This window comes from Scyliorhinus torazame, chromosome 13 (assembly GCF_047496885.1).
Source record: "Scyliorhinus torazame isolate Kashiwa2021f chromosome 13, sScyTor2.1, whole genome shotgun sequence".
In the NCBI taxonomy this organism is placed as follows: domain Eukaryota; kingdom Metazoa; phylum Chordata; class Chondrichthyes; order Carcharhiniformes; family Scyliorhinidae; genus Scyliorhinus; species Scyliorhinus torazame.
Genome location: NC_092719.1, coordinates 228,267,904 through 228,281,036, shown reverse-complemented (window position 1 = coordinate 228,281,036; position 13,133 = coordinate 228,267,904). Strand labels below are relative to the sequence as shown.

The 13,133-nt window shown below is 47.2% G+C and overlaps 1 protein-coding gene across 2 annotated transcripts in view; it reads left to right on the top strand.

The window, feature by feature from the left end:
- Positions 1-13,133, top strand: part of LOC140388659 (protein kinase C delta type-like) — a 147,323-nt gene that overhangs the window by 88,952 nt on the left and 45,238 nt on the right. For both annotated transcript variants that reach the window (XM_072473148.1, XM_072473147.1), the window contains exons 5-10: positions 1,092-1,251; positions 1,970-2,001; positions 2,093-2,178; positions 2,751-2,880; positions 2,974-3,074; positions 6,012-6,123. In XM_072473148.1, coding sequence (XP_072329249.1) covers positions 1,092-1,251; positions 1,970-2,001; positions 2,093-2,178; positions 2,751-2,880; positions 2,974-3,074; positions 6,012-6,123 — 621 coding nt within the window. The remainder of the gene's footprint in view (positions 1-1,091; positions 1,252-1,969; positions 2,002-2,092; positions 2,179-2,750; positions 2,881-2,973; positions 3,075-6,011; positions 6,124-13,133) is intronic.

The following is a 13,133-nucleotide window of genomic DNA, read 5'->3' as shown; positions in this document are numbered from 1 at the left end:
TTTGCTCTGTTTCTATAACCTTTGCTCTGGAGTCACCAGATATCTTTATGATACCGCCACGAGGTTCAAGTTCAAGTACTGATCAATAACTCAATACACCAGTTAGTAAGTTTCAAATCAAAACACATTTATTATACACAGTCAATCACTACTCGTGCATAAAACTCTACTTTCTAGACTATCTCTATACTATAGGCCTATACTTAGCTTTGGACTGGCCCACCAGGTCAGGGGAACAAATGGCCTTTCGTTCGGGTTCTGAATCTGCAGGCTTCAAAGCTGGTACGGACTAGTAGCTAGGAGCGCCTATCTCGTAGCGTGCGTTGGCTGGAGACTTACTTGGTTGGTGCAGCAACTTGGGCAGTTCACTGTCAAGGGTTGGTTCGATCTGCTGAGTGACCCTGCCAAGAAAGACGAATTGAACTTGGGGTTTCTATTTTATAGTCCCCAGGGGCTTCCCGCCCCTTTGGGCGGACCCCATACCTGGTTCCAAGTGATTGGACTGCGTTCCGATCACTTGGATCGATTTCTCCAATATTGGAGCTGTCCCCTGATCGCTGGGCGGTCCCCGAGTGTCCGTTGGTCTTCCTTTGTCTTGGCTCCTGCTGGCGCCGAGGAGTCTGGCTTGGCCTTATTCACCTTAATGTTTCGATTGTTCCCGGGGATCGCTCATTAGTATGCAGATGGCTGTGAGTTTCAGTGCTGTCTGGGCTTTTGCAAGTTCTAATACACAGGAGACTTTGTACTTGCTAGTTTTTCCTGCCTTGGCTGAATTTCCCTGTAGTCTTTGCGGATCTTCATTTTAAGTCGGGAAGTGGCCAACCCAGGTGGCTACACTGTGCGGCAGCATTGCTAACCACTGCCCCACCATGCCACCCCTGACAACTCAACAGCCTTTTGGGTCTCTCTTATTTCTAGATTCATTCTTAATCTAAATAAAGCTCTGAAATCTTTGTGATGCTCCCGTACTCTGGATTATAAGTTCCATAAGGCAACCTCTATGCAACTGATCCTGAGCCCAAATCTGTCCCCTCCCCCCTGCAGTGTCAGGGAGGCAGCGTTCCTGATGAAATTGCTCTTTGTGTCCACAGATTGTCACCAGTCAGTGAGCGAGGAGGATGGGGCAGTGACTTTGAATCGGCGCCGTGGGGCAATTAAACAGGCCAAAATCCATTACATTAAGAACCATGAGTTCACTGCAACCTTCTTCCGGCAGCCCACCTTCTGCTCGGTGTGCCGGGATTTTGTCTGGTAAGAATCGCGGTGCAGAGCTGCTGTGACTGTAACTCTGATTAAGTGTGTGATTGACAGCAAATCAGCGGATCCTATTGGAGAAAGGAGGATAGGGATACGGATCGGGTGTTTGAGAGAACGGAATGGGAGGGGTGCTTGGACAGTGGGTGTGTGAAAGGGGAGCACGTGGAGAGGGCAGGGGACCTGGCCACATTTGGGGTCGGAATGGGGAATGACTGCTGGGGCACCGCTCTGACTCTTGGCCTTCACTGCGCCATTTGTTCCATTCCATTCCCTTCTGGGTGGAATGTTTCCAGATTCTCATTCATTCCAGATTCAATCTCTGGACCCGAGACTTGGAAGTCAGGATGAATGCTGCAATTCCTGCCTTCGGATTCTGCCCTTTATTCACTCCATCTCTCCACAGCACCCCATGGCTGTTCGAATTATGACCCCCCCACCCCTTTCCTCCCGTTTGCTCCGGTCTCTCCTACCAACTGGGCGCTCAAACTCGACCTCACTCTCTCCTCACCCCAAGGCTCCTTCCATTCCTCCATTGCCCAAGGTGTCATTCTTCCTCCCTGTCCTCTGGGCTAGCCCATCCCACCTGAGAATGGTGGTCTGGTTAAGGTTGTCTCAGGAGAACCCTTTCAAATTTGATGTTGGGGGTGAGGGGAAACTATATTTGTGTCTGTGTGTCTGCTGCCAATTGCTAAGTGTTAATTCTCCTCTACAGGGGCTTGAACAAACAGGGATACCAGTGTCGACGTGAGTATTATCACAAAATTGACTAAATCGCAGTCCTTGCTCTCCACAAATCCTCACTTGACTTCTAATCCTGTCTCTAATTCCCCTGCAGAATGCAATGCTGCAATCCACAAGAAATGTATTGATAAGATCATTGGTCGCTGCACAGGCACCGCTACCAACAGCAGGGACACAGTGGTAAGAGCAGTAGGAACCTGACCTCAGCACATTGACAACCCCACCCCTCTGCCGATGCTTCCCTTTGGGCCCCCACGCCTTTTGCCCCATCCCCCCTCCGCGTGTTCCTCTCTTTTTGGAGACCTTTCCTGGGCCCCTCTCTTTTGGGGACCCCGTCCACGGGCCCCCTCTTTTTCGGGACCACTCTTGCCCTTATTTTGGAGCCCCCCCCCCCCCACCGGTGCCCCGCACTGGTGGGGGACCCGGCCCCCCATGCCTCAGTCACTCTGATTGCCCTAATAAGCTGATGATTAGTCACCTTTTTCAGAGTTTGGTGACCTTTCGGGTCATTCCAGAGGTTTGTGTGTGGCTGGAGTCACGTGGACCACGCCAGGTAAAGGCGGCAGCTGTCCTGTGCTAAATGATATTAATGAACCAGATATATATTTTTTGACAATCCAGTAAATTATTGGCCAGCTGCCGCTGATGCTGTGTCAGTGCATTGTGTCATTACATTGCTTTGCAATGTCTATGGTTGTAAAATATCAGCAATCTGATGAGGGATGCTGTCAATGTAACACTTTGTTCTCCAGTTCCAGAAGGAGCGTTTCAACATCGATGTTCCACATAGGTTTAAAGTGAACAACTACATGAGCCCGACGTTTTGTGATCACTGCGGGAGCTTGTTGTGGGGCCTGGTCAAACAAGGACGCAAATGTGAAGGTGCTCATTTCACCTGCTTCCAAAACACAGCAAACATCTTTGCATTACACGCTACCTCATTCAGTAAACACCATGTTTCTCTTCCTGCTACAGAATGTATGATGAATGTGCACCACAAATGTCAGTCCAAAGTGGCCAATCTCTGTGGAATCAACCAGAAACTGATGGCCGAGGCACTCAATCAGATCAGCATGGTAAGGGAAATCCTGGTCGCTGGGCATCTGGATGTCGGGCACTGGTTAGCTATGAACATTGATTTCTATGCCTGTAGAGAAATTCAGATTTTATAACCATACCAATTACAGTAATAGGGACAGGAGCCATAGAAAAACAAAGAACAAAGAAAAGTACTGCACAGGAACAGGCCCTTCGGCCCTCCAAGCCTGTGCCGATCATGATGCCCTAACTTAAAACAAAACCTTCTGCCCTTACTCGGTCCGTATCCCTCTATATCCTCCCTATTCATGGATCCATCCAGATGCCTTTTCAATGTTGCTAATGTGCTGCTTCCACCACATCCTCTGGCAGCGCGTTCCAGGCACCCACCACTCTCTGTGTGAAAACCTTACCCCGCACATCTCCCTTAAACTCCCCCTCTCACCTTGCACCTGTGAACCCTTGTAACTGACACTTCCACCCTTGGAAAAAGTCTCTGACTATCCACCCTGTCTGTGCCTCTCAGAATTTTTTAGACCTCTATGAGGCCTCTCGTCAGCCTCCGTCTTTCCAGTAAAACAACCCTAGCTTATTCAACCTTTCCTCATAGCCAACACCCTCGAGACCAGGCAACATCCTGGTGAGCCTTCTTTGCACTCTCGCCAAAGCTTCCTCGTCCTTCTGATAATGTGGTGAACAGAACTGCACGCAATACTCCAAATGCAGCCTAACCAGGGTTTTATACAGCTGCAACATGATTTCCCAACTCCTGTACTCAGTGCCCCGGCTGATGAAGGCAAACATGCCATATGGCTTCTTAATCAACTTGGCCACCTGTGTTGCCACTTTAGGGAACTGTGGACCTGCACGCCCCGATCCCTCTGTATGTTAATGTTCCTAAGAGTTCTGCCATTTACAGTATAATTCACACCGAGATTTGATCCTCCAAAATGCATCACCTCACACTTGTCCATGGTGGGGACACTGCTCTGGAGATGGAGGAAAGTGAGCCAGTTCAGTTTGCAGGTTTCATTCTCTGTTTCACTCGTGCCCACTGTCACTAACTGTCTCTTCTGCTTTGTTTGTTAGTTGGAATGATTCATTGTAGAGAGATGCCTGTAACAATTCTTTGAAAGATCTATTTACTTAATCCCATACTTTTCCCCTCTAGCTCTACATATTTCAAATCTTAACTTGCTCCATAATCATAGAATCTTCGAATCACAGAATAGTTAGAGCACAGAAGTAGGTAATTCAGCTCATCGTGTCCTTGCCGGCTCTTTGAATGCCTTTCCCCTGCAGTTTTGCACAATTGATAATCTAATTCCCTCTTGAATACTTTGATTGAACTTACCTCCACCTCACTCACAGACAGTGCATTCCAGATCCTAACCACTCGCTGTGTGAATCTGTCTCCACCACACTCGCAGACAGTGCATTCCAGATCCTAACCACTTGCTGTGTGAATCTGCCTCCACCACACTCACAGACAGTACATTCCAGATCCTAACCACTCGCTGTGTAAACGTTTGTCCTCCAGACTCTGTGTTTCTTTTGACAATTACTTTAAATCTGGGCCCTCTGATTCTCGATCCGTCCACCAATGGGAACAGTTTTTCTCTGTCCAGGTTGTCCAGACCCCTCATGATTTTGAATACCTCTATCAAATCTCTCAACCCTCTTTTTAAGGAAAAAAGTCCCAACTTCTCCAATTTATCTAACAAACTGAAGTTGCAAATCACTGGAACATGCTCGTGAATCTTTTCTGCAGTCTCCAGTGCCTTCACATCTTTGCTAAAGTGTGGTACCTAGAACTGAACGTCATACTGCAGTTGGGGGCAAACCTGTGTTTTGTCTTAAGTTTAACATGACTGCCTTGTTATTATACTGTATTCCAATGTTGATAAAGCCCTGGATGCCATATGGTTTATTAACCGTGCTCGCAATCTGCCCTCTCACCTTCAGTGACCTGCACATATACATCCAGGTCCCTCTGCCTGCGTCCACTTTAAAATTGCACCCTTTATTTTAGATTGTCTCCCTGCATTCCTCCTGAAATGCACAGTTCTCTGCATTAAATTTCATCTGCCACTTGTCCTATTCTGCCAAGCTGTCTATGTCCTTTGGAATCCTGCAGTATCCTCGCAGTTCACAACACTTACAAGCTTCACATTATCTGCAAATTTTGAAATTGTGCCCTGTACACTAAAGTCTAAGTTGTTAATATATTTCAGCAAGAGCAGGGGTCATAACACCGATTCCTGGGAAATTTCACTGTAAACCTTCGTGTAAACTGAAAAACATCCATTGCCGCTACTCCCTGTTCCTGTCACTCAGCCAGTTTTGTATCCATATCTCTTTTATGCCATGAGCTCTAACGTATCTCAAGTCTGTGCAGCACAATATCACAGAATAGTTCTGTACACCACACCAACAACATTATCCTCTTCAACTCTCTTACCGCATCAAAAATCTCCAAGATAGTTGAACACAATTTGCCCGTAACAAATCTGTGATGGTTTTCCTTAATTAATCCACATTTGCACAAGTGACCACTAATTTTGTCCCAACTTAATGTTTCTCCACCACCAAAGTTAAACTGACTGGCCTGTAGTTGCTGGGCTTATCTTTATACCGTCTTTTGAATAGGGTAAAACATTTGCAATTCTCCAATCTTCTGACACCATCACTGAGTCTAAGGAAGACTGAAAAATTATAGCCCATGCCTCCACAATCTTCACTCACCTCTGCAAAAAAAGGTTCTCCTCTCTGGCTCTTCTGCCAATTACCTTTAAAACTGTGTCACCTGCGCCTCCCGCGACTAGAAACCTCTTCTCATTATTTACTCGAGCAAAACTTTCTATTAAATCTCCCTATCACCTCTAGTCTAAAAACAATCAGCTTTTCCAGTTGCTTCACTGTAGTCGAGAGTAATGCTGCTTAAAGTTTTAAAATAGATTTTCTATTTCTCTCAGAAATCATCTACTCGCAAGTCCGATAGCAGTATGCCTGACAATTCAAACGTAGGAATTTATCAGCCTTTCGACAGCACCAGTGGGTCTGGAATGCCAAACTTGGACAGCACAGGTACGTGCACAGAGACCCTCCCGAGAGTCAGCTGGAAGCTGGGATGTGACCTCATGTTGCCCATTGGCAGAATTTGTTGGCAAAGGTGAAAAATGTTGATTGTGCTGACTTCTGCAGGTGTTCTGAAGAACTGCATCAGTAATGGGTCCACTAGTTACTCCGGCAGCAGGATGGGTGAGCCATGCATAATGGCGTAGATATCGGGCGACTGGCAGATTTTTTTGGGGGGAGGGGGTGCGAATGTGTCGACAGGACCTGGGCAGGTCTGGAACCGATGTCCTAGGGGGTGCTTTTGCTAACACTGTTGGGGAGGTTTTAAACGAATGTGGCAGGGGGATGGAAACCAGATTAGGAAGTTAGAGGTCAGTAAAGAGGCAGCAACTAAAGCCAGTAAGGTACTAGATAATAAACTCAATGTGACTAAGGGGAAGAGTAGACTGGGAAGAGATGATGAACGCAAAGGGACAGGTGGTCTGAGGTGCATTTGCCACAATGCGAGAAGTGTAGCAGGTAAGGCAGATGAACTTAGGGCTTGGGAAAATGATGTTATTGGTATTACTGTGACTTGGTTGAGGGAAGGGCAAGACTGGCAACTAAATATCCCAGGAGGGATAGAGAGGGAAGTAAAAGGGCTGGAGGAGTTGGATTACTGGTCAGAGATGATATCACAGCTGTGATTTAAGAGGGCACGATGGAGGATTCGAGCACTGAGGCAATATGGGTAGAGCTAAGAAATAGGAAGGGTGCAGTAACATTGTTGGGACTTTACTACAGGCCTCCCAAAAGCGAGCGTGAAGTAGAGGTACAAATATGTAGACAAATTATAGAAAAATGTAGGAGCAATAGGGTGGTTGTGATGGGAGATTTTAACTTCCCCAACATTGAATGGGACTCATGTAGTGTTGGAGGCGTAGATGGAACAGAATTTGAAAGGAGCATCCAGGAGAGTTTTTTTAGAGCAGTATGTAAATAGTCCAACTCGGGAAGGGGCCATACTGGACCTGGTATTGGGGAATGATCCCAGCCAGGTGGTTGAAGTTTCAGTCGGTGATTACTTTTGGAATAGCGATCACAATTCCGTAAGTTTTAAAATACTCATGGACAAAGACGAGAGTGGTCCTAAAGGAAGAGTGCTAAATTGGGGAAAGGCCAAGTACAACAAAATTCGGCAGGAGCTAGGCAATGTGGATTGGGAGCAGCTGTTTAAGGGTAAATCCACATTTGAAATGTGGGAGTCTTTTAAGGAAAGGTTGAGTAGAGTGCAGGACAGACATGTCCCCGTGAAAATGAGGCATAGAAATGGCAAGATTAGGGAACCATGGATGACGGGTGGAATTGTGAGACTAGCTAAGATGAAAAAGGAAGCATACATAAGATCTAGGCAACTTAAAACTGATGAAGCTTTGGAGGAATATCGGGAAAGTAGGACAAATCTCAAAAGTGCAATAAAGAGGGCTAAAAGGGGTCATGAAATATCTTTGGCTAACGGTTAAGGAAAATCACAAAGCTTTTTATTCGTATATAAGGAGCAAGAGGGTAACGAGAGAAAGGATTGGCCCACTCAAAGACAAAATAGGGAATTTATGCGTGGACTCAGAGGAAATGGGTGAGATTCTTAATGAGTATTGCGCCAGTCAGGGGTCGTTGAAAGCAGCCCCCCCACCCCCGGCGATTCTCCACGCCTCGATGGGCCGAGTGCCCGCCGAGTTCCGCTGAGACCCGCTAAATTGGCCTTTCCCCAATTTAGCACTCTTCCTTTAGGACCACTCTCGTCTTTGTCCATGAGTATTCTAAAACTTACGGAATTGTGATTGCTATTCCCAAAGTAATCAGTCCGAATTAGCCTGCCCGCCGATCGGTAGGTCCCGATCGCGGGCCTGGCCACCGTGGAGGCCCCTCCTCCCGGAGTTGCATCTCCCCCCACACCAGGACGGCCCCCGCAGCCAAGACTCTGAGGTCCCACCGGGTAGGACCACACGTAACCCACGCCGGCGGGCACTCAGCCCATTGAGGCGTGGAGAATCGCCGGGGGAGGGGGCACTTTCAACGACCCCTGACTGGCGCAGCAGTGACCCCGCGGGCACGATTGCCACCGATTCTCCGGTCGGCAGCCCACCTTCGTAGTGGCGTGGCGCGATTCTCAACCCCCCCCCCCCAAGCGATTCTCCGACCTGCTGCAGGATCGTAGAATCCCGGCCAGTAGCTAAGGACATTCCAATGTCAAATGTTTGACTACATTGTGACCGTGTGAGGTTCAAGCGAGGTGGTGGGTGGTTGAGGTGAGTTTGTGTGTACGTGCCTACAAGGGGCATCGTGTTAGAACCATAGAATCCCTACAGTGCAGAAAAAGGCCACTGAGGAGACTGTTGAGGAGGAGGAGATCGATCCTTCGCGGACTCTGGAGTTGGGGGCAAAAGAGATGCTCTGAGGATGATCGGGAAAGGAAGAGGTCTGGAGGTTGACATGGTTGATCATGTCAAAGACCGGGTGAAATAATGTCCCCATGGTCAGAGTCACAGAACCTTGGAGTGGATTAATTGGTTTGGGAAGCTGGAATCTGAGATGGACATAGATTTGGGAGGTAACAACGTGCAATGGGGATGGAATGGCAGTGGGTTTGGGCTGGGGGATCAAGGGTATTTTTTTGAGGAGGGGCAATTTATGCAGAAATCACAACACAGAAACAAGCAATTCTTCTAAGCTTGTGGATGTCATTTGTTTCCCAAGATATCAGCAGTAGGGGGCAGCACGGTAGCATTGTGGACAGCACAATTGCTTCACAGCTCCAGGGTCCCAGGTTCGATTCCGGCTTGGGTCACTGTCTGTGCGGAGTCTGCACATCCTCCCCGTGTGTGCGTGGGTTTCCTCCGGGTGCTCCGGTTTCCTCCCACAGTCCAAAGATGTGCAGGTTAGGTGGATTGGCCGTGATAAATTGTCCTTAGTGTCCAAAATTGCCCTTAGTGTTGGGTGGGGTTACTGGGGATAGGGTGGAGGTGATGACCTTGGGTTGGGTGCTCTTTCCAAGAGCCGGTGCAGACTCGATGGGCCGAATGGCCTCCTTCTGCACAGTAAATTCTATGAAATTGTTTGCCCTCCACGCAGAATGTCAGGAACAGGGTGGGGAGATTGTTGGATGTATTTTATTCATTATTTCATGGGATGTGGGCATCATTGGCAAGTTCAGCATTTGTTTCCCATCCCTAATTGCAGCTTGTTGGGCCATTTCAGAGGGGGGCAGTTAAGAGTCACCACATTGCTGTGGATCTGGAGACTCCTGTTGGCAGCAGATTTCTTTCCCTAACCAGATGGTGTTTTCAGACAATTGATTATAATTTTCTGATAGCCATTGTTGAGACTAGCTTTCGATTGCAGACTTTTATTGATTGATTGATTGAATTTCTGAATTGAATTTTAAATTCCACCAGCTGCTATGGTGAGACCAGAGTACTGGCCTAGACTTGTGTATTACTAATCCAGTGACATGAACGCTAATCAGCATCTCCTCTGTCAGTGGTTGATGGGAATGCGATCAAGGGAGCAGGATTTGGCTCCCACGGATGAGACAAGTAAGTTGGGGGAGAAAGAGCTCCACATCCAAGGATGAAATTGTGAGTTAGAAATGAAATGAAATTAAAATCGCTTATTGTCACAAGTAGGCTTCAAATGAAGTTACTGTGAAAAGCCCCTAGTCGCCACATTCCGGCGTCTGTTCGGGGAGGCTGGTACGGGAATTGAACCGTGCTGCTGGCCTGCCTTAAAAGCCAGCGATTTAGCCCAGTGTGCTAAACCAGCCCCATGAAACACGCCTGTCCACATGAGAACACGAAAGCTCATGTGTGCAGCTCCACATATACAACTCCTGGTATTTGTGACACATTCACCTGCTCAGTGAGCATTGCTTCCTGGGCTTGACACTCTGAGGAACTGAGGTGGATCTTTGAACTCAGCTTTACACCAACCTTGATGAGTTGGAGCGTCCTTCTGCTTTAATTGTGTTGGAACCATAGATTAATATCTATATTCTGCCAACATTTGTCCCCACTAAACTGAGGCCCTATCTGCCCTCTCAGGCGAACATAAAATATCCTATTGTACTATTTTGAAGAAAACATTTTGAAGAAGATGATGACTACCTAGAGTCCTGGCCAGTATTTATTCTTCAACCAGCATTACCTAATCTTGTCAGGTTGCTCTTTGTGAGATCTTACTGTGTGTAAATTGGCTAACATATTTCCTACATTCCAACAATGTATTTCAAAAGTACATAATTGGCTGGGGAGTGTTTTGGGAGATCTGGAGGTGGTGAAAGGCGTCAAGGTTTTTTGACTATAGAACATAGAACGATACAGCGCAGTACAGGCCCTTCGGCCCACGATGTTGCACCGAAACAAAAGCCATCTAACCTACACTATGCCATTATCATCCGTATGCTTATCCAATAAACTTTTAAATGCCCTCAATGTTGGCGAGTTCACTACTGTTGCAGGTGGGGCATTCCACGGCCTCACCACTCTTTGCGTAAAGAACCTACCTCTGACCTCTGTCCTATATCTATTACCCCTCAGTTTAAGCTATGTCCCCTCGTGCCAGCCATTTCCATCCGCGGGAGAAGGCTCTCACTGTCCACCCTATCTAACCCCCTGATCATTTTGTATGCCTCTATTAAGTCTCCTCTTAACCTTCTTCTCTCCAACGAAAACAACCTCAAGTCCATCAGCCTTTCCTCATAAGATTTTCCCTCCATACCAGGCAACATCCTGGTAAATCTCCTCTGCACCCTCTCCAAAGCCTCCACGTCCTTCCGATAATGCTGTGACCAGAACGCAATACTCCAAATGAGGCCGTACCAGAGTTTTGTACAGCTGCAACATGACCTCATGACTCCGGAACTCAATCCCTCTACCAATAAAGGCCAACACTCCATAGGCCTTCTTCACAACCCTATCAACCTGGGTGACAACTTTCAGGGATCTATGTACATGGACACCTAGATCCCTCTGCTCATCCACCCTTCCAAGAACTTTACCATTAGCCAAATATTCCGCATTCCTGTTATTCCTTCCAAAGTGAATCACCTCACACTTCTCTACATTAAACTCCATTTGCCACCTCTCAGCCCAGCTCTGCAGTTTATCTATGTCCCTCTGTAACCTGCTACTTCCTTCCACACTGACGACAACACCACCGACTTTAGTGTCGTCTGCAAATTTACTCACCCACACTTCTGCGCCCTCCTCTAGGTCATTGATAAAAATGACAAACAGCAACGGCCCCAGAACAGATCCTTGTGGTACGCCACTTGTAACTGAACTCCATTCTGAACATTTCCCATCAACCACCACCCTCTGTCTTTCAGCTAGCCAATTTCTGATCCACATCTCTAAATCACCCTCAATCCCCAGCCTCCGTATTTTCGGCAATAGCCTACCGTGGGGAACCTTATCAAACGCTTTACTGAAATCCATATACACCACATCAACTGCTCTACCCTCGTCTACCTGTTCAGTCACCTTCTCAAAGAACTCGATAAGGTTTGTGAGGCATGACCTACCCTTCACAAAGCCATGCTGACTATCCCTGATCATATTATTCCTATCTCGATGATTATAAATCTTGTCTCTTATAATCCCCTCCAAGACTTTACCCACTACAGACGTGAGGCTCACCGGTCTATAGTTGCCGGGGTTGTCTCTACTCCCCTTTTTGAACAAAGGGACCACATTTGCTATCCTCCAGTCCTCTGCCACTATTCCTGTAGCCAATGATGACATAAAAATCAAAGCCAAAGGCCCAGCAATCTCTTCCCTGGCCTCCCAGAGAATCCTAGGATAAATCCCATCAGGCCCCTGGGACTTATCTATTTTCAGCCTGTCCAGAATTGCCAACACCTCTTCCCTACGTACCTCAATGCCATCTATTCTAATAGCCTGGTTCTCAGCATTCTCCTCTACAACATTATCTTTTTCCTGAGTGAATACTGACAAAAAATATTCATTTAGTATCTCGCCTATCTCTTCAGACTCCACACACAACTTCCCATCCCTGTCCTTGACTGGCCCTACTCTTACCCTAGTCATTCGCTTATTCCTGACATACCTATAGAAAGCTTTTGGGTTTTCCTTGATCCTACCTGCCAAATACTTCTCATGTCCCCTCCTTGCTCGTCTTAGCTCTCTCTTTAGATCCTTCCTCGCTACCTTGTAACTATCCATCGCCCCAACTGAAACTTCACACCTCATCTTCACATAGGCCTCCTTCTTCCTCTTAACAAGAGATTCCACTTCTTTGGTAAACCACGGTTCCCTCGCTCTACGCCTTCCTCCCTGCCTGACCGGTACGTACTTATCAAGAACACGCAGTAGCTGTTCCTTGAACAAGCTCCACTTATCCAGTGTGCCCAACACTTGCAGCCTACTTCTCCAACCTATCCCCCCCAAGTCACGTCTAATGGCATCATAATTGCCCTTCCCCCAGCTATAACTCTTGCCCTGCGGTGTATACTTATCCCTTTCCATCACTAACGTAAACGTCACCGAATTGTGGTCACTGTCCCCAAAGTGCTCTCCTACCTCCAAATCTAACACCTGGCCTGGTTCATTACCCAAAACCAAATCCAATGTGGCCTCGCCTCTTGTTGGCCTGTCAACAAACTGTGTCAGGAAACCCTCCTGCACACATTGTACAAAAAACGACCCATCTAATGTACTCGAACTATATCTTTTCCAGTCAATATTTGGAAAGTTAAAGTCTCCCATAATAACTACCCTGTTACTTTCGCTCTTATCCAGGATCATCCTCGCCATCCTTTCCTCTACATTCCTCGAACTATTTGGAGGCCTATAGAAAACTCCCAACAGGGTGACCTCTCCTTTCCTGTTTCTAACCTCAGCCCATACTACCTCGGAAGATGAGTCCCCATCTAGCATCCTCTCCGCCACCGTAATACTGCTCTTGACTAGCAGCGCCACACCTCCCCCTCTTTTGCCTCCTTCTCTGAGCTTACTAAAACA